This window comes from Python bivittatus, unplaced genomic scaffold (genome assembly GCF_059951505.1).
Source record: "Python bivittatus isolate LINGU-HERP-01145 unplaced genomic scaffold, Pbiv_v1 ctg000560_np1212, whole genome shotgun sequence".
Classification (NCBI taxonomy): Eukaryota; Metazoa; Chordata; class Lepidosauria; order Squamata; family Pythonidae; genus Python; species Python bivittatus.
The window spans coordinates 8935944-8962931 of record NW_028277083.1 but is presented as its reverse complement, the minus strand read 5'-3'; the positions used below and the strand labels follow the sequence as shown (position 1 = coordinate 8962931).

Here is a 26988-nt window from a genome sequence, read left to right as displayed (position 1 = left end):
GCTTTAAACGGGCTTTTCCTCCCCCCCCCTTTTTTTTCCTTCGCGCTCTCGCCGCTGGGGGAAAGTTTGCACCATCTGGCCCTGGCGGCGGGAGGGCCGCGGCTGTGCACCCCCACCCCCCTTCTGTTCTGCTCCCTTAATGTTGGCCCAGGTCGCGGCCATCCCTTCTGGCTTCCCGCGGGGATACTTTTAAAACGACCTCCTTCTGTTCCTCGCAAAGCCCTCTACAACGACGCGCGGCCATCCCTTCTGGGAGAGCCGTGCTGCGCCAACCCGCCCGCCGCTAGATGGCAGCGGCGCGGTCTGGGTCTCTGACTGCCGAGAGCCGCTCCACAGGCGCGCCTCCTTCACGGGCGCATTCTCCTCCCGCTCCCGCCCCGCGTCGGTAGGCCGACGAACTTCCGGCCTGAGAGGAAGTTCCGGCCTCTCCCACGCAGAGGAAGTCTCCGACTTCTGCGTCGCTCTACCTTGCCAGCTCCGTGGTTCCTCCGGAGCGTGCGCGGAGAAGGCGGCCGGTGACAGCCGCTGGCCATGGCGGCCGGGCCGCCTCTGGAGCACGAGACGCAGATCTTCCTGGATCTCTTCCACCAGGACGGACTGGTCATCTGCGCGCGCGGGCTGGGCGTCGACCGCCTGCTCCTGCGCTTCCTTCGCCTCTACTGCGAGCCCAGCCGGCTGGTTCTGGTGCTGAACACCAGCCCTGCGGAGGAGGTACGGGCGGCCCTCACCCCGACCCCGGCCGCATTCCCACGAGACGCTCAACCCGGGTTAACACCGCGCTCCGGACGACCCGGCCCGCGGCGCCTCGCCGAGCCTGGCAGGTCGTGGGAGCCCGGCCCTGAGCGCCTGGCCTTGTGGAAGCGCAGGCGGGCGGGCAGCCCAGTTGTGGCGGGGAGGCCGAGCCTGTTACGTGTGGAGTGAGGCTAGCTTCCTGTCCCGCCTGTATGTTTTGCGTGTGCCCAGTGCTCCCGCCTCTTTTCCCCCCACAACAACAACCCTGTGAGGTGGGCTGGGCGGAGAGAGGGGCTGGCCCAGTCGCCCAGCCGGCTTCGCGCCTCAGGCGGGACTAGAGCTCGGGGTCGCCCAGTGTCTAGCCTGGGGCCTTGACCTCTGCCCCAGGTGGCTCTCTGGCAAGATTTTGGAAGTGGCTTGCCCTTGCCTCCTTCCTAGGGCTGAGGGGAATGACTGGCTCCAAGTCCTCCAGCCGGCTTCGTACCTAAGAACTCAGGGTCTTCTGGTTTTTAGCCTGGCGCCTTGTTCTCTACACCAAAATGGCACTTGATGATGATGATAAGGAGAAGAAGAAGAAGTAATAATAAGTCGCTACAGTTTTCTTGGCAAGATTTCGGAAGTGGTTTGCTCTGCCTTCTTCTTCCCAGGGCTAAGAGAGAGGGAGTGGCCCAAAGTCACCCAGCCGGTCTCCGAGCCTAAGGCAGGACTAGAACTCAGGTCTCCCAGTTTCTAGCCTGGAGCCTTCACCACGACCCCAGACAGTAACTCCTCCTTTTGTGTGAGGGGGGGCTGACCCTGTCCTGCCTCCTGGCTCCTTGTGAGACCAGCTGGCACTAACAATCATTCCAAAGTTTATTTCCCCTTCTGGTTTAGCCAGTCTTTCCTCCAAGGAGCTCAGAGCAGGCCTGGGCAACCTCCGTCCCACAATAAGGCTTGCACTGAAATGCATTTACAAAAAGGAGATATGGTGGGACGTAGAGTGGGGAGCTCTGAGGGAAGATGCTGAGGTAGGAAAGGGGAGAAGAGACCCTGGGAATAAATGCACACTCGCTTAAAATCCAAATCTTCCTTCTTATTTGTCAGGAAATAAACAGCCAACATTTGGACAGTAACAAAACGTAGAAGAAGTTAAGGCAGATGTTAAATGTGCATTTGCTTATATTAATATTCTAACGGGGGGGGCTGTTGAAAATGCGCTCCTCCTTTTGACATCTCTATCAACTTCTGTCCTTCTGTCTTTTACTTCAGCTCACACTCGCTTAGAGACGGAGTTTACAGAAATGTGGTTACTCACTGGATCTGATTTCTGGATTTGCAGGATACATGGACAAAATGGGCTAGGCTTGCCTAACATGCTCATCTGGCCTAAAAACATTAACCGCCACTCTCTCATTTAAAACTACCAAGTTTAGCATGTTGAATGAACACAGCTGACCTGATCAAGAGTGTTGTATGAACAAGGCCAAAGTGAAGACTTGTGCAGGTTTCTCCTCCTCCTTCTTCATGAGGAGATGTTAGGGATCAGAGCAGCTTCTCTTGGCTGCTACTCTTTTGGGTCCTCTCCTTAGGACATGTGTAACTAATTCACTGGTGGTTTGTCACCTGTCTCTAACCCACATGGCTTCCTGGTGACTTCATGGCAGTTGTGACTCTAGGTTCCTTTCCTTAGGACTTGCTCTAGCTTACAGCTTCTTAGTCTTAGACTTCTCCTGATCTCTTCTTGGCCCTCTTACCAGTTACTTCCCTCACTTGGATTCAGTCGTCTCTCCAAACCTGTTTTTAGCTGAATAGTGGCACAAAATTGAGACTCCTTTATTGACTCTTAGTGGAGCTGTTTCACTCCACTTAACACAGCACTGCTGGCCTGAACTTCCTTTTTGTTTAAAAAAAAAAAAAAAGGCAGGTTTTGAAACCTCAGAATCAAAACAAAGGGTATGTGTAAAAATTCTTCAGCTCAACTGTTCTGCCCTGTTGGTTCCCAGCCAAAGCTGTAGCTCTCACAAAATTTAAAATAAAATATACCTTACAGAAACACATCTTTACCACAGAAAGGCTGCATTGTCATCGTGGGCTAACCTTCAATCATTTTAGGTAACGTTTCATTATATGAGAATTATTTGCCTTTAATTTTATATTTGAAACAACCCATACAGTTTAAACTCAGAGGCAATTAAAAGAAGAAATAAACTTGCAGAAAAAATGTTAAAGCTGTGCCAGATCTTAAGGCATCGTCAAGGTTATGAAATATTTAGTAACATTTAACACTTATATGTCTCCTGTCAACTAATAATATTCAGATGCCTACTAATAATATAATCCTATGCATACCTAATCAGAAATGGCACCCATTTAATTCAGTGGGCTTCATTCCTAGGCAAATATTGTATAGCCCTGCAACCTAAGGATGCTATAAAGAAGCAATTCAGATTGATAACATGATCTAAGAATGCTTACTCAGAAGTAAAGTGCACTTCTTCAATGGGATTGCTTCTTCTGTGTGCTTAGAACTATGCCCAGGAAAGGAGATATACAGATTTGCTTCTTTCCTTAATTAATAATTAATTATTAATAGTCAACTGTATATACCAGTAGCAAACTCATTTGCTGAAAACCAGTTCTCATATAGCCAAAATTCTCCATTTATCCTCAATAGTTGGCAGTGAGTTTGGGGAGCCTAAGGTTTGTAGAAGTAGAAAACAACCTTAAAATAATTGCTGCAAGGAATGAGCCTAATGGGTACAAATCCTCAAAGTGGAGTTTGGGAAAGAGAGAAATATCCTGGAGAAGACCAATGGCTAGCTGGCCCCTTGATAAGACCAGCCCACAATGCTAATGTTATTGGCATGTTACTGAACAATGCATTAGTAAATCATCCTTTTTTCTGCATTGCATTTACTCTGAATCATTTTTCCTTTGTCAGGAGTATTTTATTGACCAGTTAAAGACTGATAACGTGGCTTATCTTCCTCGGCGTGTTACAAATGAAATTGTCAGCAGCAGCCGCTATGAAGCTTACACCCAAGGGGGAGTTATTTTTGCCACTAGCCGAATTCTGGTGGTGGATTTTCTGACAGACAGGATTCCTGCAGATCTTATCACTGGTAAGAAGTTTATAACCGGTTGTCATTCCCTCCTCCCGGCATGCCATGCATAGTTTTGAGTCTAGACTGAAAAATGCATGGCTATTGTTCTTCTCTGTTCACATGTAGGCAGATTTAAAATAATGTTCTTTGTTTTATAGGGTCTTTCCCACTAGAGGTCAGCATGAGAGAAGCTCTATTAAACATGCAGTGTAAGCTACAGATTAGTCATCAAGCCATGCTCAGGGCATTATTTTCTGCACTAAAAACCAGTCTGGCTTAGTAGAGATGTTAGTGGAATTAGGTCATGAGGTTTGAAGGGTAATCTTGAGCTAGTCACTTTCTGTCTCTCTCTAAGCCAGCGTTTCCCAACCTCGGTAACTTTAAGATGTGTGGATTTCAACTCCCAGAATTCCCCAGCCAGCACTGTAAACTTCCCCATGCTGGCTGTGGAATTCTGGGAGTTGAAGTCCACCTATCTTAAAGTTGCTAAGGTTGGGAAACACTGCCGTAAAGCCAACAGCTAAAACTGGAGATGGAGAGCTGGATATAAGACCGTTGACCAGTTTGGAGGAAAGGTTGGAGTGGAAGCGATACGGAATAGTAACAGCCTCTTGTGGTTGACACCTAGCATTAGGATGTAGCGGCTATGTTCACTCCTGAAAATCCGTATGATGCCTTGATTTTAGATCTGTCTTTCCATTGGGGGAGATGCCCAATGGCTTAAAGAGGAAATGCAGCCACAAACCATTGATTTTATGTGCTGCTTTGTGGCTCCCTGGAGATTCTGGCTGCCCATAGTGGTTTGAGCAAGGAGGGCTCTTAATGTGTGCTGCTTAATCCTGTGAGCTCTTATTTGAGAATGAACCCTGCTGTATTCCATGGATCATATTTCTGAGTAGATGTATCCCATAAAACTTTGGTATTTCATTGGAATAATTCTTCTAAGATCAGGGAGTACCTCCACGTCTTGTTATAGCAGATCTTAAACCAAGGTAGGGTTTTCACTGATACCATTCTGAAGAAGGAATTAAAGGGCATCCATTCTTCCCTCTCTGGAGAAGTTGCCAAAGGATAGTTAAAATGTCTCATGCTGTTTAATCGGTAAAACCTTTAAAACTCTTGACCTGTCTTGAAACTTCATGTCCTGTGCTGTATTTTGTTCTGAGCTCCCCACTTCCACCCCTGCTTCCAATTTATTCTTGTTATTCTGCCAGGAATTCTGGTGTACAAAGCCCACAGAATCATTGAGTCTTGCCAAGAAGCTTTTATCTTGCGGCTCTATCGCCAGAAGAACAAGCAAGGTTTCATCAAAGCCTTCACAGATAATGCGGTTGCTTTTAACACTGGCTTTTGTCACGTGGAAAGAGTCATGCGAAACCTCTTTGTAAGGAAGCTGTATCTCTGGCCAAGGTAAGGTGGCGGTAAGGATCGAAAGAATCCTTCCAACCTTAGTGCTCGGATGAATTGTCCATAGCTAGGGACCAGGACTGGTGTCGATTCATGCAGGCCCTTGGTGAGATCTTTCTGTCTTTCTCTTCCCCAGGTTTCATGCTGTGGTACACTCCTTTTTAGAGCAACACAAACCTGAAGTGGTGGAAATACACATCACCATGACTTCAGCCATGCGCGCCATCCAGAGTTCCATATTGGACATCCTGAATGCATGTCTGAAAGAACTGAAGCAGTGCAACCCTGCTCTGGAAGTGGAGGATCTGTCGTTAGAAAATGCCATTGGGATGGCTTTTGAAAAGGTACTTCTCCTCTTGTGAGTGAAGAGTCTAATGCTTCTTTCTCATCAGCTTGCAATGTGAAGTTGTATTGATTATTTTTATATTGGTATGCGTATGTATGAGAGTAGTAACCTTTATTTCTTCTATGTCCCCCGTATCTGATAGTTCAAAGTATACTACTTTTAAACATAGATGTGCTAAAGTTAGATTCACATCTCCATTCAGTGATACTTTGTTTGAACTGGCCAAACCTTCTTTCTTTCACAGCCTAACCTTCTGCATAGGATTGTTATGGAGGAGAATCATGTATACTAGCTTGTGTTCCTGAGGGGAATTATGGGAAATGTATAGAATAAATGTAGATCTCATTGAATGTACATGGGAAGACAGCATCTGTGGTTGGTCACACATCCAGTTCATTCATACATTTCTCAGGCCATTAAGTAAAATGGGCCTGGATCTCAGGTGCTTCATTGGGGTGGCAGTAACTCAGTTGTAACTAACAAGTGATATGCTGCTTACTAAAGCTGCACCTGCAGGATCTAAGTTGGACTTCATTGTTCTTGAGCCTGGGGATGTTTACTGGGGGTGGTGGTGGTGGTAGTCATTCAGTAATGAGGAAATAATGATCTGTGGAGTTAAAATGAAGATGAGACAGCCTTCAGCTTCCTGAGCTTAGCTGTGGCATTTGAAAGGCGTCCTAGGGCAGAACCCAGCTCAGATGAAATGCTCGGCTAAGTTATAAGGAGGAAAGAGTAGTGAAATACTTCTGTTGATTATAGGCCAACCTAAGAAGTACTGCATCTTACATTCATTAATGGCAGGTTCCCTTGTCTTTGTTAATTTGGCAATAGGCTCCCCAGAGTGTGTATCTGTTTCTTTTGGAAGGAAACAAGTGCTGGGTTTTTTTGGTGAAATGTCATGAGCTTCAGGAGCACCTAGTCAAAACTCTCCAGTTGGACTTTTTTCCTTTACTACCAGCTGTATTTGGTTTAGGGAGAGAAGTCTGTTTTGTGTGTGTGTGTGTGTGTGTGTGTGTTTAATAGAGGGTCTGACATCTGTTAATACTTGAACTGTGTTTTTACATAAAAGAATGTTTTATTAGCTCTCCAAGTCTCTGGCTTGCTTATCATAAGCTTGTTAACAATAAATGTTCTTTTATTTGGTGGTTGTGTGCCAGGATCATAACATCATTGGGATTGTTCTTTTTTTTTTTTAAAGTATATTTTGTGCTAAACAGCTTTAATCTAGTGTCCCTAAAAGTTGAACAAAAAAATTCTGGTGGAATCAAGTGTGGCTGTGAATGGACAACTTTGAAGGATGGCAAGAAATCTATGATTATTTATTTATTTATTTATTTTATTTTATTTATCAAATTTCTCCCCCATCCATCTCCCCCGCAATGGGGGAACTCTGGGAGACTCACACAGAAGAACATTAAAAACATAAGTATATATAAATACATAAAACATCAATTTAAAAACATTTCTAAAAAAGAGAAAGGAGAGGATTAGATCTTCCACATTTAAAAAAAAATTAAATGCAGCTATTTTCCCTCTTATTTGGATGAAGGCGCTATTTTCCCTGTTTGTCCCTTCTCCCAGAGCTCCTGTTCTTTCAGTATTTTGTCTTGCAGGATAAATAATAACTCTCTGAACTTCTTGAGTGCATGAGTGGTGAATGGATGTGGTAGCTGGAAAAATATGGAAAGAATGAGTGAATGGTGTTGATGTCAATGGCTTCGCTATGTTTCCTTTTCTTATCTCATGCCTTTAATTTCTTATTGGTGCTTTGCATAATGAGTGGTCCCCAGAAGAGAAGGACTTAATGGAAATGTTTCTGTGTATGTATGTTCAAGGAATTTGTGTGGAAGAAAAAGATAATCACCCTCCTTTGAATCAGAGATCCTATGATCTCAGTCCAGTTGGGGAGATGACCCTTTTGTACAATCATCTGGAGGTTGAGTCATGGCAACTGGACCTCTTTTCTTTTTGGTTAAATGTGTTTCGCTACTTGTCCAAGCAACTTCTTCAGTCTAAAAAAGTTGGTTAAGGGGAGTAAGACATCTACATCTAGGAGTAAGACATCTACATCTCAAAGACTCCACTAATCACATCTCCTATTGTCCCTTCAACAAGCCTATCATGCTAGTAAGAAACCCAGCCACCCTGGAAGACTTTTATGGGGTCCCCCTGACCAACTTTTTTAGACTGAAGAAGCTGCTTGGACAAGTAGCGAAATGTCTCTAACCAAAAAGACAAGAGGTCCAATTGCCATGACTCAACCTCCAGACAATTCTACCTGGATGACTGAGAATCTTCATAAACACATTTTGTACAATTTAAAAAATCTAATCACAGTTCTCTTGCCACTACATCTGTTTTGACCTCAGTAAACATAGGAAACTACTCTATAATGCCTTGTGACAATATGCATAGTTTGCAGACTGTTTGGAACTGTAAATGTTTGGTTGTTTGGGCAAGGATTTGGAGTAGTGGAGAGCAAAGAAAGGGGTGAACCCTAAGCGGGAGGGGGTATAGAGAGAGAAGAGATAATTTAGCCTGAGCTAGCAGTCTTCTGGGGAACATGGGGACTGTCATGCTATCAGACTCCAGAGAGTGTTGAGACTAGGAAGGAAGTGGTTGACAGCCCAAATGGACCAGAGAAAATGTATAACGCCAAGCAAGGGTTTAGATCCAAAGCATTAAGGAAATATATCTGTACTATAGAGAATGGTGCTCAGAGGAAGAAGCAAACCCTGATATTAAGGTCCCCCCGCCCCCCTGTTAAAGGTTTTCAGGTTCTAAATCTGTTAAGAGATCAGCTGGTTGGGTCAAGCATAGGTCACTGCATCATGCACTAACAAGTATTCCCAATGTTGCACTTACAGACAATTCGTCACTATTTAGATCCTCTTTGGCATCAGCTTGGAACCAAGACCAAATCTCTGGTCCAAGATTTGAAGATCCTCCGTACGTTGCTACAGTACTTGACTCAGTATGATTGCGTCACTTTCCTTCATCTTTTGGAGTCTCTAAGAGTGTCGGAAAAAGCTTTTGGTCAGAATTCAGGTAGGAATAGATTAATCAACTGGATTATAAAAAGTAAAGTTTTAATTAGAGCAAAGATGACACGTGCACAAATGTTCCTGAGTGTTCCTATCCAGCCAGAAGGCTGGAGGACACAGATTATTTCAGCCTCCCACTTAACGGCTGTTGCTTGAAAATGTGCAGTGCTCCCATCAGAAGCCTGGTTTGTGTTTCTTCGTAGCTTAGTCATTATATAAGAAGGTCTTGGCTGCTGGGAGAAGGGAAATGTAAGGATCTGGAAGCTGTGCTATTTGAGGACATTTGTCACACATGTAAATTATTAGCATTTCTGATGCCATCTGTTGAGTCTGCTTCATGCAAAAAGCAAAATTAAGTGGTAAACCTTTTTCTGGAATTGTGGGGGGAGAGTGGCATGTATGTCTGGCTCAAGCAAGTATGTTGGGGTAAAAAAAATGGCTTATCCTTTTATCTTCTTTTGGAATCCCTCATTCCATTGTCATATCAATTTTGTGAGAGTCCTGCATATGATAGGACTCAAAGTGAATTTTCCCAGTTCATTACCTACCTGTAATAAACCCACTTTATTCATTAATAAACATACTTTCTGCACCAGTCAGTTGGCTTTGTAGAATCTTTGTCCTCCTGCAGACCTTGAAGGAGGTTGGGGAATTCTGGGAGTTGAAGTCCACACATCTTAAAGTTGCCAAGTTTGAGAAACACTGAATTAGATTATGGTGAACCTATGACTGGTTCTACACATTAAGCTAAGCCGTAGTGACTTGTCTCATTTTGGTTTAGTATGAGATGTGAATGCAGCCATCGGAGAACAAGCCATGGCGTTATGTCATAGCATTATGAGTAATCCAGGCCACTATGGCTTTTTCAAGCAAGTATGTGAAGTCAACCTGAGCAGGTTCCCTGGATCTGCACTGTTTTATCCTAAATAGTGAATAATTGCATTAAAGCTGCAACACAGTAAGTTAAAAAAGCCAGTTAGGAGGCTAACTAGGTATACCCAGATTTATGCAAAACATTTTGCAATTCTTTGCCCCCTGAAATAGGTTTGTTCCAAGTGTTTTGACCTTGGAACAGTACCTTTTTCAAAAAAAGATCACTTCCAGGAAATTTAGAACGGCCCATTTTGAAGTCTGTATGGCCCATTTTGGGGCTGGACCATCTGTGACTCAACGTTTTGTACTTTCCTAAATCGACAAGAGATTAAACAGTGATGATAGAAACTCTTATAAAAGCAGCAGATGGCAGAATCAGAAGAGGCATTCCTCTTCTTTCTCATGTAGCAGCACATTCCTCTTTGAAAATAATGCCTGCAAACACATGCTTTGCTAAGGAACAAAGCAAGTTTTTTCCTTTGAACATGATTGCATAGGTTTATATTTTTTTAAAAAAATGTGGCTTTTATTAATTTTAAACGCTGAGTCAAAAACTAATGGGTGGAAGCAAAGAAAAGCAGTTAAGTTGAATATTTGGATTTATTTTATAAATACGCACACCCTTACATTATCTATCTATCTATCTATCTATCTATCTATCTATCTATCTATCTATCTATCTATCTATCTATCTATCTCCTAGGCTGGCTTTTTCTTGATTCTAGTACATCAATGTTTCTGAATGCTCGGAGCAGAGTTTATCGCCTTCCAGACAATAATGCGAGTAAGAAAAAAAAAGCCTCTGAAAAAACAGATGTAAAAGAAGCAAAAGGTATAGCAACCCCTTTTTCACTTATGTAGCATAACATGTATGATTTTTTTTTTTTGAGGCATCTGAGTACATACTGCACACTGTTATGACAGAATTTCCAATGTAATTCCAATGTTGTTCTAATGCTCCTGTATAAATTCATGTTCAGCAAAGAGGGGAAAAAAGGAAAGGTTTGATGTTAAGCTTATGCTGAAAATGGATAAACCTAATTTGTGTTCCCTTTCAGAACAGAAGAGGGAATTGGTCCTGGAAAGCAATCCAAAGTGGGATGCCCTCGGAGAAGTGCTGAAGGAGATTGAAGGGGAGAATGCCAACAGTGAAGCCCTGGGTGGGCCAGGTGAGGACGCATCTCCAGACAAGGATGGACATGATGAGGCAGCCAGAAATATCATTTGAAACTCTGCCCTGTTTATACACACTTTGGGGGGAGAGGCCTCTTTTAAAATTTGAAATAGATCCCACACTCCTTCTTAAAGTACTCGGTTGCATCAAGCAATTAGAGTCTCGACATAAAGCTGTTTTGGTATTAGGAGAAAATTTTACATTATAAAATCATCTGGGAGTCCTATGGAAGGGAGCTCAAAAGTCATCTGATTTAGGCTTCTGCCAGTGCAGGAAGTCTACTCTTCCAGCATCCCTAAGGTCCAACCTCAGGTTAACAACCATTAAAGAAACCCACCATCTCCTGAGGCAGTCTGCACCATTAACATTGTTGAAATCATGTAGGCAATAAAACACTCAGTTTTGGAACTGTGTAACGTACGAGGGGGAAATTTTTCAGGAAGATGGGGGAGGGAGGGAGGGAGGGAGGGAGGGAGGGAGGGAGGGAGGAAGGAAGGAAGGAAGGAAGGAAGGAAGGAAGGAAGGAAGGAAGGAAGGAAGGAAGGAAGGAAAAGGAAGGCAGGCAGGCAGGCAGGCCGGCCTCCCTTCATCCCCTCCTGAAACCTCTTCAGTTGAACCTCAGATACAAAACTTTTGTTCCAGGCTGTCTGAATCCCTGAACAGTAGCACTTTTGTTAGGGGGCGAGGACAGCTGCGCTATTTTGTGAAGTCCATACTTACTTTTCCTGTTAGAACTGTGAGATGGAAGATTGACTTGATATCTTGTAAGCATGGAAACTCTCTTTTGGCTGCAGGGCGAGTGCTTATTTGTGCCAGCGATGACCGTACTTGTGCTCAGCTCAAGGAATATATCACGATCGGGCCCAAAGCTTATTTAACAAAGCTCTACAACAAAACCTTTGGGTTGGATAAGGAAGCTAGTGGAAGCTGCCTGAAGAACAGGAGAGAAGCTAAGCGCCATGACAAGAATGCCAGAGAACCACCAGCCAAAAAAGCAAAAACAGAATCCTCCAAACCAAACAAGAGAAAGAAAAAGGCAGAGTTAACTCTAACACAAATGTTAAACAAAGAAGAGCAGGAAAATATCAAGGGAGAACAAGAAGATTCTGAGGGCTTCAGCAGTAGCCAGGAGAGCAATGGTGAAAGATCAGAAGATCTCCAATTAAAGCTGTCATCCTCAGATGCCTATTATGGTATCCTAAAGGAACCACTAACTGTTATCCATCCTTTAAATGGGTGTGGGGACCCTTATGCCCTCACATCCGTCCTGCATGAGGTGGAACCAAGATACGTTGTGTTGTATGATGCAGAGCTGACTTTTGTTCGTCAGTTGGAAATTTACAAAGCTAGCAGGCCAGGAAAGCCTTTGAGGTAACTTGGTTTGAAAGGGAGTAATTGCTGAAAGAGATTGTTTTGATTATGTTTGCATTCTAGGCTAGTTCGGACCAAAAATAAAAATAATACCATGTTCCCTTTAAAAAGAAAAGGACTCAACTGGATTTGTGGCCTGGAGAAATGAATACGTGCCTGTAGTCATTTTGCATTATTTATTCAGGGTCTCTTAATGAGGAAGGATATGTAGATTGTGAAATTTGATCATAGCTTCTCCTTCCTACAGAATGAATCACAGGCTTAATTCTTATTAAGGCAGTAAACCTGCTTCTTGTTCTGAGGCTTAGAGTTCCCAGAGCTAGCCCAAGACAAGGAGGTCATGAGATGCCTGCATAGAATTTGGAAGGTACTATTGAGGCTATGTTTATCTTCTTTTATCTTTGGGAAACTTTTTCTACTGTTCAATCAGAATCTATCTTCCTATAGTTTGACCCTTATTCCATGTCCTGAACTCTTCTCTATGACATTCCCCTGGGTATTTGGAAGATGGTTTCATATCTCTCCTAGTCATCAAGGATAAGCACATTTGTTCCCTCAGTCCATCCTTGCAAGATCTAATTCCTAAGATGCTGAACATCCTTGTTGTCCTTCTCTGTGCTTGCTGCAATTTGTCTTGACCGATGACAGAGGATGAAAATGACACTTCCAAAGTATTTCAGAACAAGAGGAGAAATTATTTTGGGCTTTAAATAAGTGATTAAGCATCCTTCCCCAAAACCAAGACTCAGAAAGAAGATTAAAGGCAACAGGCAGGCCCAACCTTAACATACTTACTGATACATGAAGCCAGTACTCACAGACTTCTGCAGAATACGGGTCCTTATGTGAAGTTCTTAGCTTCCAGATTTCTCATGGGGTTCTGTTTAAAGCCCATTGGACCAGATTTGACATGCCCTGCCCAAACTCCTTCTAAATTTTTGCTTGGGACAAGCCGTTTCATGCCAGCCATATGTCATCCAAGTGCTGCAGACCAAGATCCCCAAACCCAGATATCTCCTACTAATACCACTTCCATAGTGAGTCATGCACTAGCAGTTCTCTTCCATGGGCAAGGTAATGAATGAGGCCACCACCTGAGCCCCTGGATTCTTCAGCGTTCTTCACAGTGCATTGAAGTCCAAGGTGATGCAGTTAGAGCTAGTTTGGGTAGCATAATTTGTCCCCACGTAAAGGAACAGGAAGCTTTATTTGTCACTGAGCTTGGCACTTGTTCCATCAAATTCCTGGAAATAGCATACTTCAATAACCAGCCTATCTGGCTGACTCAAACAATTTTCTCTTCTTTGCAACAGAAAGTGCAAATATTACAGCCCTCCTCTTGGCCACCTTGCAAGCAGAGTTGCATCCTCTCTGTTCTTCTAGCCCCAACTTTTCCTATCTTATTCAGCTCAGTTTGTTGATCCTTCTTTGAAGGCAAAAGCATGAAAACACTTCCTGAGTTCAATCAGTGGAGAATATCTTCTGTGGCTCTTGTTCTTAGTTGTCGTTGTCATCCTCTGAGGTGATTCCTTTGTTTGAGATTCTCTTCCTTGTGAAGAGAGGCTTCCTCTGTCATGTCTGTTGAAGCACTTCCTTTGCTTGGTCTAACAATCTAATTAGGTAGCTGTTAAGAGGGCTCTAATTATGAAACGAAAAATGAAGTCTCCCATAACTCATGCTTTCTTAGTGACTATATGGATACATTTTATGTTCTTGACAACATTACAGAGATGGTTTGTAGTTATCTTCTTCTGGAACGTCTTCTCAACTTCTCAGTTTAGTTTACAGACCTGAGTTTTTTGGTGGTCTCCCAGTCAGTTATTAACCAGGGCTCGCCTGCTTAGCTTTTCTGAGATCTGACAAGGTTAGCTGGGTTCTGCCGTCTGCTGTGACAACTTTGAAAGACCTATGGTCATATTATATAGGTCAATAATAAAAAAAAATGGCTAGAATGAAACTTCTGGGATACAGGTTAGCCGGATTCATTTTAACCTGATTTTCACTTAGTACACTGTGCGGACTCTGGTGTTGTGATATGTAAGACATGATAAATGGTTTATCATTATGAATGTGTCTCGCCATTGTGGCTCATTTGGCAAGCCATGATTTATTGCAGTATGTAACCCAGCCAGTGTCTTTTGAATTTGAAAGTGTTTTCTGTCTTGCCTTGCAGAGTTTATTTCCTTGTTTATGGAGGATCAACTGAAGAACAGCGCTACCTTACGATGCTAAGGAAAGAAAAGGAAGCCTTTGAAAAACTCATTCGGTACAATGCCTCCTGTGTGCTACCATTTTATATTTTATATAACCCTTTTATATTGTGGCAGCAGTAGATGTCTGTGGGGCACTTTGAGCAGTGCCAAATGACTGTTACTTGTGACAGTATCACTCCGGAGTACAACCAGAGACCACTTGCCCCAAAGAGTCAATACTACTTGTAGCACTGGTCAGGAGGAAACCATTTAAAGACAGTCTCAGTGGTAAAATCTGGTTCATTGTGATGTTTGAATGTACAAATGAAGGCAGAATATCAATCAAATAATAAGGATAATGATAATACCTTGGGAGCTGTCCAAGGATGCTGAGTGATGGCGTAATGGGCTGTAGGAATAACCCTGAAGAGCAGGAGGAAGAGCCACAGCCAGGACAACAGTCAGATAAAAGAAATTTGAGTCCGAGGCAGAAACGTACTTTGAGAAAGCGTCTCAGGCTTGATCCTCCCTAGTTCTCTTTTGCATAAAAGCAGGGAGGGGGGAGGCACATTCAGACTTGCAAAATACTGTTCCAATAAAAGTAGTATTAGCATTCATAACTTTAGTTTCCTAGACTAGTCTACCTCAAAGGGCTGACAGACGGTGAGTAATTTTTTCACCACCCCCCTCTGAAATTGGCCAAGTTATAATGCCAATTCCTATAAATGCAATTACCTGCAAGAACTTCTGCTCTTCCCCAAAGATTTCTACCCATTTGAAAGACTGTCGGAGCTGGCTCTGTATCTTCCTGTTGCTATGCAGCTCCTGTCATCCTCTTCCCTTGCCATGTTTCCAAGGTAGCAAACTTATGTAAAAAGATGAATACTGTGGAGGATGGGCATAGAATTATATAACAAGTGAGAGAAAGCACGCAGAGGGAGTCTTCTTGAATTCTTTCCCACCCCTTTGTCAGCAACAGCCTTGGGAGGCATTGGTATTTTCTTCTTGGCGATGAAATAGCGTATTGTGTCTCTCTCTGTGTGCAGGTGGATTTTTTTAGGGGGTGGGGAGAACGGGAAATCAATGAAGGAAATCCAAAACTAAGTGGGGATTTGGGCCTGAGTGTCTCCTGGGTTCACCCAGTGCTCTGTCCGCTGCAGTGCGTTGTCGTGTAAGAAGAGAACTGCTGGATCAAGCTAGCCCTCACCTAACCCTCCATCCTGTTTGACCCGGTGGCTCAGCAACCCGCCCACCTCCCTCTGTTGTCTCAGCAGCTAGACGCTGAGAAGTTTTTCTGCCTTAGAATCTGAAGTAATATAATAGAGTCTCAATTTTTTTGTGTGTGTTCTCGATAGGCTTATTCTTTAATAATGTTTCTCCTTGGATGGTAGGCTGCTTGGGAACACTGTATCTAATTGCCCCGAGTCCCGTCTCACAGAACCATGGGCTTGTTAGTAAGTTAAATAGTAAATTAAAAACATTTGTGTTAGTCTTTCTGTATTTCCCAGCTAGCTAGGAGGAAATTGGTGAATTACAAGCCCAACCTTCCCCAGTCTGGTCTCCAGATACAATATGATAGATAGCACCGTCTACCATCTCCAGCCAAGGTATCCAGTGGCCATGCCTTGTGGCCATGGGAGGAGTTGTCGATGGCTCTGGGATAGATTTTTTTCCCCACATTCAAGCTGGACAGTTTTAGTGCTTAAAAGTTAATACCGATGCATCCTTTCTTTTTCTTCATTTCAGAGAGAAGGCCAGCATGGTAATCCCCGAAGAAAGAGAAGGGCGAGATGAAACCAACTTGGATTTAGCAAGAGATTCCACTCCAGCCACAGTTTCTATTGATACTCGCAAAGCAGGTCTGTTTTGGAATCTCTGCAGCCCTTTTAAAAATCCCGTCTCAGTCGCTATCCTTTTTGGGGGCTGGATTCACACCGACTGATGAAAAGGTCGTGTGAACGTCCCACGTCGCTTGTGATAGCTTTGGTTTGTGCCCGGATCAGTGAAATGATGACTCCACTTGATCGTTCGTCCTGGGTAGTGCTGGCTGGCACCCTAAATGGACATGACTGCTGTAAACTGGTGTGGGTGATATATACGGGCATTTGTTACCATTCTAAGAAGGTGTCCAGATTCTTCATTCATATAGTGATGAATCCAAAAGGGCCTCACTTCCAAAGCACCAGTCAACACTGAGGAAAGCAGCAGACTTGTTTTCTGATTTGGAGGCAGAGTTTTCTACTATTTGAAAAGATGGGGTTACCCTGCCTTCTTTCTATCACTTTTCTTTTTTTGCTGCCCTAGATAGCCAAAGCATACCTTATCCCTTGGTAGCCCGGCTGTTACTGTTTTGTCCCACGGTTCATTGTGTGCCACGTATTGTACCGAAGAAGTGGCAAGTCCCCTGCCACAGAAAAATGCTCTCTAGAGGCACCGTTTCTGTTACTGCCGGATGGCAAAATAAAATTAACAAGAAAAAAATCCAAGAGGTCACCTTCACTGCTACATATTGCCAAGCATTTCTCCATATATGAGTCATTCTCCTAGGATGGAAGGAGAAGGGACAGCTTTGTCATATGGCATTGCACCCCCCCCCCCGCAACAATGCTTAGAAATTCTTTATATTAAAGGCCAATAACAAGAACTGGCTGAGAACGTGTCTTTTCTGGTTAGCAGCCAGTCTCCAGAGATGGAAGAAGTGAGTTTTTCCCCTTGGTTTGGCTTTCCATCCTTGAAGTGGAGATACTTGAGTTGTCTTGGGTGCAGCGAGGGGCACGATCACCTCCCGTCCTGCAACCAGATAACCTGTCAATACTCAGCCTCGTGCTAAGCTCGCCGTTCTTAATTTGGCTTCCGTGTTAAATTACCTCTGTTTCTCGCTGCTTTTCTTAGGTGGCCAACACCAGAAGGCCGTGCAGCACAGTATTGTGGTGGACATGCGTGAATTTCGCAGCGAGCTTCCATCCTTGATTCATCGTCGGGGCATTGACATTGAGCCCGTGACGTTAGAAGTGGGGGACTACATTCTCACACCTGATATCTGCGTGGAACGGAAGAGCATCAGTGATCTCATTGGCTCTCTAAATAATGGGAGGTTGTACACTCAGTGCGTTTCTATGTCTCGCTATTATAAGCGGCCCGTCCTCCTCATTGAATTTGATCCCAATAAATCCTTTTCTCTCACTCCCCGGGGGTCTCTGTACCAAGAGATCTCCAGCAACGATGTTATCTCCAAACTCACACTCCTTACCCTCCATTTCCCACGACTCCGGCTCCTGTGGTGCCCCTCTCCGTATGCCACCGCTGAATTGTTCGAAGAACTGAAACAGAACAGGCCTCAGCCTGACGCAGCAACCGCTTTGGCGGTCACAGCCGATTCTGAAAGCCTCCCTGAACAGGACAAGTACAACCCAGGTCCTCAAGACTTCCTGCTAAAAATGCCTGGAATAAATTCCAAAAACTGCCAGGCCATAATGAATCATGTTAAGAGCATTGCAGAACTTACCACCCTTTCTCAGGACAAGTTGGCAGAACTTCTGGGCAACGCTGCCAATGCTAAGCAGCTCTATGAGTTCATTCAACTACCTTTGACAGAAGCTGTTTCTCAAGGGAAAACAAAGAGGTGATGATGTATCACACAGGGCTTCAGAGAGTGCCTTGATTAACTGTGACTGTATCTTAGGAGTGACCTGTGCCTACCGTCTCTTTAAGCTGTGCCACTTTAGAGGGCAGACGAAGGTATTGGACTGTTCAGATGTTCCCTTATATCAAAAAGTTCCTTCATCGTGTTTTTCTTTGATGTGCTAAGCTGTCTCCACCCACTTTATTTTTAATATAAGGTACTGTAATTTCTCCTTTTGCCATAATCTTTTGCAGAATGTGATGATGGATTCTGAAGGGTGCCTAGCTCCTGGAAGCATTGGACAGGGATGTCTGAGGGGTGTGTGTGTGTGTGTGTGTGTCAAAGTCTGCAAGATGGCAGGTATGGTGTCTGCCATTTTGCAAATTTTACCACCCCTCTCCCCCAGATGCCCCACATTGGACATTTTTTCTGGTTACTTTACAAGCTTTAAAGGAAGTGTTCTAAAATCAGTGGATAATTTTAGTGTGCCCTTCATTGGTTAAAACAGCTCTAATAGAAGTAGGTTTCACTTCTGTTTAATTAACACTTCAGGGAAAAAAAAACATTGCAGATATTCAAGTCTTTTTATGCATTGATGCTCATTTGCATTTCCTATAATCTCTTTATGATGGCTGCTGGCAGCTGTTGCAGGTCCCAAATGTGTAGCAAGAGTGCTCAATTAATTACACAAATTGATTCAGTTTTAATCCATAAAGTACAGCCTTATTGATCAGGTGTGTTTTTTTTAATACTATTCCTTTTCATATTCATGCTTATAGAAGCTGGAAAGGGAAATTTCCCATCTTAGAAGAGGCATTCCATAAGCTGTCATGCAGGAGAGAGTAAGTGTATTTTAAGATGGGGTCTGGAGAGCATGTTGCAGGAATTATTTATAAACTTAATAATCTCTGTCTTTGCATTGAAACTATTTTTATTTGAGTGCAAATGTATGCAAATTGACTTAATTAACATATATAGAATGATAGCGTTGCACACTTAATTCCCAGTCTTTACCCCCAGGGAGAACAGTCAGTGACCTTTACAGTATCTTAGCATAGACATCTATCTTCAGCTTCCTATCATTTCTGCTAGTCAAATGTAAGAATTCTCATTCATGCTTTAGTTGCATTCCATTATGATGAACCCGCTTGAGATGCTAAAACGCAGATGAGTTTCTGAGAGGACAGGGAGAGAAGAGAAATAGGCAGCAGATAAGTAACTATTGCTTGGGGGAGTAGATTCAAATGGAGTCCCTGATTTTAGGATGATCCCCTTAATGCATTGCTAAAAACGAGTTCAGTCATTTGCGTGACATTGACGGAGGTTAATGTACAGGCCTAGATGTATGATTAGAAATAGTTGCTCAAATTGAAACAGAAATACAGTATATGTCATCATTAAGGGGAAGATTTTCATGCATGTTCAGGTAATTGCCCAGAGTGCTTGCTGGTAGGGGGTACCATCAGAGAGCCTCTGCTCACCCTTTTTAAGTTATTTATCTTTAAACCAGGTTTGAGCTGTGCAGCCCTTCCAATGGAGAACTCTTAGTCTGAGAGAGAATTGTCTTTTTATTGCACTTCAGGTGGAAATGGTCTTCTCTAAAGCAGGCGAAACGCTTTCCTTAATTTTTCTAAAGACCAAGCCTCCCTGTGGATGGATGGGGAAATATCACGCCAGTCATTTAGTGTTTTGGAAACTGAATAGGAAGTACTTTTCTATTAAAGCCCTGGGAAAAAATGTGCAGATAAAGAAGAGTGGCGATGCCTCTTTGTTCTTAAGGGGCAGCGCAATATGCAGAAAGCCTAGAAATTGCCCGTGAGCCCAATCAGTACATGTTTTTTATTCTGCATTATAAGGCAGATGGAAGATTTTTGCTTCAGAATATTTAACATTTCTATGGAATATGTTTGGTTTTTGTAGAAATCACAAAGAAGGTAAATCTGGGATTCAAGCATTAGTCTATGTGGGTAGGATACGTCATTACTAATAGAATTTGCATTTTTATATGATGTAATGAGTTGGGGTGTCCTACAAACATTAGAGTTTCTGCGATTAAAACTGGTGTTTTGTGTGTGTGTGTATTTTCATTAAAAAATGTTCACTATCTGAAAGAAGTTACTTTCTGCTCCATCTTCCTATAAAAATTATAGCTCTTGAGAGGCTTAGAAAGAAGCCTTTGAAAAATGTAACTGGGAGCGAATCCAGATGAGAATACCTTTCAGTTACTTATTGCAAGTCACAAAGAGCAGCCAGCGTTCTGCTAAGAAGCTAATAATGCAATAAGTACATTAGGGTTGTACAGTGCTTCAAATTCAACTCCCAAAAATGCTTTGTTGCTGCTGTGCAATCCCTGGAAAAGATGGCGTTGCTTAAAGAGTTGCAGGGAGATGTCATGCTTGTGCCCTCGTGCAAAACTTTTCCTAATTGCTTCTCTGTATGGATTCTGTGAAGTAAACCCCACTGAGTTCATTAAGGGAATGTAAATTCCAAAAATATTGCTCCAATTTAAACTAATTTACCTGACGTAAACAAGTGTAGAGTTGCAGTTAAGGGAAACTCAACACACCAAATTTGTTGAAAACCAGCTGCCCTTTATGTATAAGAATAATCCTAATTCTGCAGTGCAAGTTGCTAAACTATATAGATCAGGGTTCCCCAAAGTGGTCAGTATTGACCCCCAAAGGTCAGCGGGACTATCCAAGGGGTCGATGATGATGTTGTTATTACTATTTGTAGTACTATTAGTTAAAGTAGTATTTATTAAATTATTTTCATATAATAAATGTTTGGGGGTTGATGAACAGTCTGAAACTTCGAGGGGGTTGATGAGCTGAAGAGTTTGGGGACCCCGATATAGACTGTGATTATCTGAAAAGGTCCCTTCATTGGGGGGCAGTCATCTAGAAAAAAAAGTATGCAGGTGGGAAGCTCCATCTTAAAAGTGGTATTTCCCTATTATATAAAGAGGGGTATACATGTTTAGATTCATGGGTTTTGCTCATATGTTATGTGCGTTTTCAGTTAAAACACGTCTGTCTCTAGTCTGTATTTTATTAGCAGTACCAATATGATTCATGCGCCTGAGTTCTACTATTGTGCATAATGGGGCATTTTGCATGCCACAATGAGTTTTATGTATTGTTATCCTGTCCTCCCTTATCATCCCTTATCATCCGTTCCTAAGCTAACAACATACAGCCATTGTTGACTTTTCTAATAGGGGATCTGCAGTAACATCTAATTTTGGCTGCACTTCTGCAGCTCTATATCCTTTTTGATGTACCATGCCCAGAACTGTACATAATGTACAGATATTATTAAATTTTACAATTACACTTTCACATTTACTATTTAATAGCACATACTGATTAGATTAATGCATATTAAACTTGTAGCAAAAACATAAATGCATGCAATACTCACCTCAATGAGCCATGTGGCAGCTGAATATGAAGGTGTAGTTTGTACAACATTCTAGTACAATAGCTAGTACAAACTACCCAATTCAAATTTAGCTGAGGTAGCATAGAATACAAATCCAGGCATTAAGTTGCATCTACTGTTTGGCCCTAGAGCACAGGCTTTCCCCCCCCAAATAGCTCCCTAAATTCCACAACCCTCCCCACCTCTGTCAAAACCAGGGGTGGTATACCCAAAGAGAAGCATTTTGTCACAGAGACAGAAAACCCACAACCTACCTTTGTTTCCCTTGGAAATGGATTTTGGCTCATCTGAGGGTTAGCAGTGAGGTTCGATGTGACATAATGCTTGTTTAACGGACAACTACGCCAACTTAGATATTAGTCTGATTAAAACCCATCTTTCAAAGGGGACTTGGGCATTCTCAGTTTGAATTCAAAGTATGACATCACTAAGGCTTTTAGATCTGTATGCAACATTTGTATCCTATCCTGACCATAAACCTATTTGTAAGTATTAAGTCTTACAAAGCCAAAACATACTATTCATAGACAGGAAAAGTTCATCAGTGTGGAAACCTGAAAATCTGCAGAATTATAAAAGCATATGGGGTTTAAAAATTGTAAGATGTTTGAGGTAGTGGAAACTGGAAGAGTCAAATAGCATTAAGCATGTTTAGCATCCACAGATTACTAAATGGATGGGGATGAAATGAATTAGAAACCTTCATGTAACATTTAGTTGCAGACCCACCATGGCTGCTCCTATTTGTGGGTACACCCTGTGGAAACCAGCGGGGCTGCACAAATGGGCAGGAGGAACCATAGAGAGAAAAATGTATGGTTCATATCTGTGTTATTTTAAGCCCTTCTTTTGGCAAAGAGTCAATTAGTTTGGTGTTAATGACGTTTCTTTCTGAAATGGAGAAAATGTGCTCCATTGTGTGATTATCAATAACAGATGACTCTGAGATCCTCTTAAAAATTACCTCATTATTTATTCTGAGTAAGGTCTGCAAATAAAACAAACTGTTTCTATATATAAAGCAGAGTTGCTTAGCTAAAGTTTCCAGGCGTCATCCTCGCAGATACAGGTACTGTCTCACATTACCCACACAGAAAGGATTCTGGCTTTTGTATAATGTCTTTGTCAGGCTAAGGGAATCCTCTCGGTGACATTTCTGGAGAACTCCTGTGGATGATGTGGCCTAAAATACCGTCACTGGTTTCTCTTAAGTGAGTGACGCATGCAGACCATTAATGTCAATCCTAGGAACTCCAGCACGGTTCAGCTTAGTTTGCCTGGGTTGGCCCACCACAAAAAGGGAAATGCAACCAGCCTCACCCACTTGCCTTTGCTTTAAAAAGAAGTTGAGTGTTGAAGCCTTTCATAGCATGGGGATAAAACTGGGCTAGTTCAGATTTAACTCAAATCCCCACCTCCCAAATTAGTACTCTGGAATGAAATGTCTTCTTGCCTTCATGGCGATTTACCCTATTGTGCTCTGCAACTATTGGTGAGGGTGAAGTGTCAAATATGAGATCTCCCAAGGACTCTGAAACTCTGACGGCGCATATGCTAGCACTGAACCTGTCCATGCACTATAGTGCCAAGAGTTATCCAGCTAAGAGTTAGGCTGCTGGACCATTGCCAATTTATATAACACCATCCCTGAGATGGATGACGTGCTAACCAAGACTGCGTATAAATCTGAATAGAAAGACCGTTTACATTTCTGTAGCCCGAGATGATAAAAGATGTTTTTAAAAATCGGTTGCTTCATCATTTTAGAGAGTGAAAATTGATTACCCTGTCCCCAGCTTAATGCACGTCGTTCAGAGGACTCTGTTCTTGTGCTTCTAAGCCTGCATGCAGAGAAAGCCCTTTCCAGTGGCCCCTGTTCATAGAGAAACCTGGTTCCTCAGGTCCTCTCCTCAAGGAGTGTTTTTGTAAAAAGCTCACTCCATCATAACCTGGTGCAGATATGGCTTCAGCATAAAGCACTCTAGCACAACTCTGCAACTATTGGTGACGTGCTTTTCAGCCCAGGATAACTACCATTCACGCCCCTCACGGTGTCACTTGGAAGAGCTGCATAGACAGCATTATGGTCTGACCCCATTCTGGATGCACGGGGAGCATAAACTCTGCTGAGACAGTTGCCTTCTGGCTCCAGGATGGGAGGGAAGCATGGGCAAAATGGCTGAGGGGATGAGCCTCTAAATATCGATGGTTGCTGTGCCGTTATCTCCATTCTCTTGTTTGGCTTATTGACTCAATAAGTGAATTAAAATCTTCTGTCAATAATTCTTTATGTGAAAAAGGTTAACGTTAGGGTTAAAGGGGCGGAAATTCAATCCCTATGACAGTTCCCAATTAAAAGACTAGAAGTGTTAGAATGGGGAAAATGTCTTTGCTATAGGTGACTTGCAGAAAACACAACTCATCTTTTCAGAACAATATGAACCCATGTCATCTAATACATAAGTTAATACATAATAATCTAATACATACATTAGATGCTTGTCATATACATCCTGGCTGATCATCATGAGAATAAATATCTAATTGCCTCTCCATAATGAGCTATACTGGATGAACTATTCATATGAAAATACTCATACTAAAAGCACGAGGAAAAAAAATCAGCATTTTTAGAATACATTTACAAAGTTCAGGATCTGTATGTCCATGAGATATACTAGGCTTAGTTTTGCCTTATGATGTTTATTCTGAATTTTGTTTTATTGCTGGGAACTGATTATTCCTTTTACTAAAGCCTTCTTGTATAGCCTTTCTTGGGCTGAGAAGAAAACTTTTTTTTTCACTGAATCTTTTATATCTCTTCTGAAAGCCTAGATACCAGTTAGCTGCTATTACATGATTTTTTTAGCTGTATTGATTTTTAAGCCTTTTAAATAGTTTCTGCTAGTATCACACAATGTTACCCTTGTTGACAAAGTTCACAATGCTATCATTGTCAATTTATTCTTTCCACTTCCAAAATTCAGGATACTGATTCATGGATACTGACATCCCACAAGAAACATTTCTTGGAACTCAACAGAAGGAAACAGCATCTCAGGGACCTTTGTATTGAGGACCCTGATAAATGAATCTGAAAAATAGGATTTTTGCAGACCAGAACAACCCTCCTCTCTGATATTGAAGAATGTGAGGAGGTAAAGCTGAAAGACACTATTTAACAACCCTGGTCTCTCTTATGCACGCAATGCTTGCTCAACTAAAATCAAGAAACCGATAAAGGATTTTGCACCAATCTCTAATTCATTTTATTTTCTACCAACCTGGAGCTCAGAAGTAGCACCATTAACCAAAGGGCAAACTGGTAAAGCCAGAATTATAACATCCACCCAGTTGGGCAAGATCAAGGAAACAAGAAATACATAGATGAGTAAGGTGTCTTTAATGCTAGTAATAGGGGTAAATAGAGAATCCTCATTTATTAATGAATTCATTAAGGCAGAGTTTCTCAGAACATTTTGAATAGTTTCTCCCCAGGTTTCTTGCCACCCAGACTGACTTACCTTTTATGAGATAATGGGTTCCCCTCTTATCTCTTGATGGCTTATGTTTAATTTTCCTTCCATTACTCTCCCAGCCTCCCCACCATCTCTCACAAAAAGATTCTGTTTGGCTGGAGGAGAAAGGAAATTGGAATACATTCTAACACTGTTTTCCCTTCATTACTCAATGACATATTTCCACTTTCCTAGAACTGTATAAATAAATTGCTTCCAGATCTTCCTGCCTTATCATACATTCTAGTTATTGGCTTGATTTATATCCCACCTTTCATTCAGGAGCTCAGGGTAGCATACGTAGTGCTTCCTCCTCACATTTTTCTCTGCAACAACATACAGGGTTATTTGGGCTGACAAAGTTTAATGTCACTTTGACAGCTTCTGTGGCTGACAATAGACCACGGTGGATCTCCCTGATCCCTCCTAAGGACATTAGAGAGAATGATTTCATGTTAAGGGGGGGGCTAGAAAAGAGCTTTTTAATGGCCATACCCTCCAGAATACTCTTACACTGCAGTTAAGAGGCCTCCTCCTCCTCCTCCTCCTCTTCCTCTTCTTCCTCCTCCTCCTCCTCTTCTTCTCCTTCTCCTTCTCCTTCCTCTTCCTCCTCCAGAAGGCAGTTATAATACTGCCAATATCCAGAGAACACAGAATTAGTTTTATTGCTATGCCCAGGTTGTGGTGTGTTATCTGGCAAGTTTTAAGAAGAGGATTTGTCCGTTACCTGATCATTCAATAATGACTGGTTGCCATTCTGTTATGGTTTTATTGTAACAGTTCCTATGGTGCTTAGAACCTCTAACTCTAACCACCATACACATTTAATAAGTAAATCATCAACTACCAGATCGGGGCAGTTAGTTAAACTAACCTGTTTTGATCGACTGAGATTTGGCCACCCCCCAACCTCCAAAAAAGCTTTCAAAACTTGGCATTAGTAGGTCAGTTGTAAACCGCCAGCTTCTTCCTCAAATTGCTGCTCAAATCTCACTTTTTATAAATGGTCCAAGTGTCATTCTTTCTAACATCTGGGGTCACATTTGCCCTTGTTTTACTCCAAAAGAGATAGACCTTTGGATGTAATCTCTGGTTACAACCACTCAAAGAGTAATCTTACTACCTAGGGCAACATTCTTTTTACGCCCTGCTCCTAAAGGATGATGTTATCGGGTAGGCAGCTAGAACTTGCAGAGTAAAGCTGGGAGGCAAAATTGCTTAAGAAGCTGTCACTGGAGAAAGCCACTTGAAGTAGGCAGCTGATGTCAAACACTTACTTATTTTCTTCCTAGGTCAGACGTGCTTTCTTCTACTCACCTCATAATACTTACATTTTATACAATAGTACGGTGTTGGCACTGATTCCTCTTCAAACTCTTTAATCCTTTGGACTTTTACAGATTAAACTTTTTTCCCCCTCAGCCTGGCACATGCTCTTTCCTTCAATTCCTATTTTACGTTTTATTTTTCAGTGACTGTTCAGCTCTGTCTTTAGGCGAGGAAACTGCAGTCTCTGAGACAGAAGGAAGAAGAGAAAGAGAGGAGTTGCAGCAGTAAGTACAATTGAGGACAATGCTCGGGGGATCTAACGTGGTCCGTTGGGCTTTCTGTTCATAAAAGTAAACGATTCTTCTATTCTCTGCTGACATATTTGTAAATTAGCCAAAAAAATTACAAAACACTCTTCTTTCAAAGAAAGCCAAATTTAAGTTGCTTGCCTTAAAAAGTACCACTGGGGGAAATGGGAAACTGGTAATATGGTACTGAGAATTAATTCTTCATTTGTAATTTCCATACCTGTCTGTTGCCTTTGGCATTAATCTGGATGTTAAAATGTTACCCAAACCTCGGGATCCCAGCCCATCTAAAAAAATGCGGTAGGAAAATAACAAATTTAATTAGTAAAATTATTGCTGCAAACCTAATTAGATATTGTACAGCAAATCATTCATGCAGCATTTTCCTGTTCCAAATTTATGATTTCTTTACTAAGATCTAACAATATGCCTTTCATCTTGATTTTGTTTTTAGAAACTGGAACCTTTTTGGGAAGCCAGGGTGATTGTGCAATAAAATCTGTTTGCTTATGATTATTTTTGGAAATGCATAATTGTTAGGGACTTAAAGAAGAATCAATTGTAAGACTTTGTTTACAGAAAGGTTAACTTGTTTAGCCTTGTTC

General features: G+C 42.3%; 1 protein-coding gene across 5 annotated transcripts; it reads left to right on the top strand.

The window, feature by feature from the left end:
• The first annotated feature begins 236 nt into the window (after nt 1-236).
• On the top strand, nt 237-26861 carry ERCC4 (ERCC excision repair 4, endonuclease catalytic subunit). Of its 5 annotated transcripts, XR_015797443.1 has the most exons (13): nt 237-711; nt 3653-3833; nt 5030-5225; nt 5359-5566; nt 8436-8616; nt 10189-10317; nt 10544-10654; nt 11454-12030; nt 14204-14296; nt 15969-16081; nt 17115-18061; nt 18624-18686; nt 26279-26861. XR_015797443.1 is itself a non-coding variant. In XM_007426307.4 (11 exons), exons 1-11 carry the CDS (start codon nt 532-534, stop codon nt 17846-17848), a joined length of 2703 nt encoding a protein of 900 aa, XP_007426369.1. In that variant the 5' UTR covers nt 237-531; the 3' UTR covers nt 17849-22320. The 5 variants fall into 5 exon arrangements, 1 of the variants encoding a protein (XP_007426369.1); XR_015797441.1 differs by having other exon boundaries at nt 17115-18686; XR_015797444.1 differs by lacking the exon at nt 18624-18686 and having other exon boundaries at nt 26279-26860.
• The last annotated feature ends 127 nt before the right edge of the window (nt 26862-26988 follow it).

What these genes read in the sequence shown, in the direction of transcription:
- ERCC4 (XM_007426307.4), top strand. Translation starts at nt 532, where the DNA reads ATGGCGGCCGGGCCGCCTCTGGAGCACGAGACGCAGATCTTCCTGGAT. An exon ending in TCCTGCAGATCTTATCACTG is followed by an intron (nt 3,834 to 5,029) that starts GTAAGAAGTTTA and finishes TTATTCTGCCAG; the next exon opens with GAATTCTGGTGTACAAAGCC. An exon ending in AGGCCAGGAAAGCCTTTGAG is followed by an intron (nt 12,031 to 14,203) that starts GTAACTTGGTTT and finishes CTTGCCTTGCAG; the next exon opens with AGTTTATTTCCTTGTTTATG.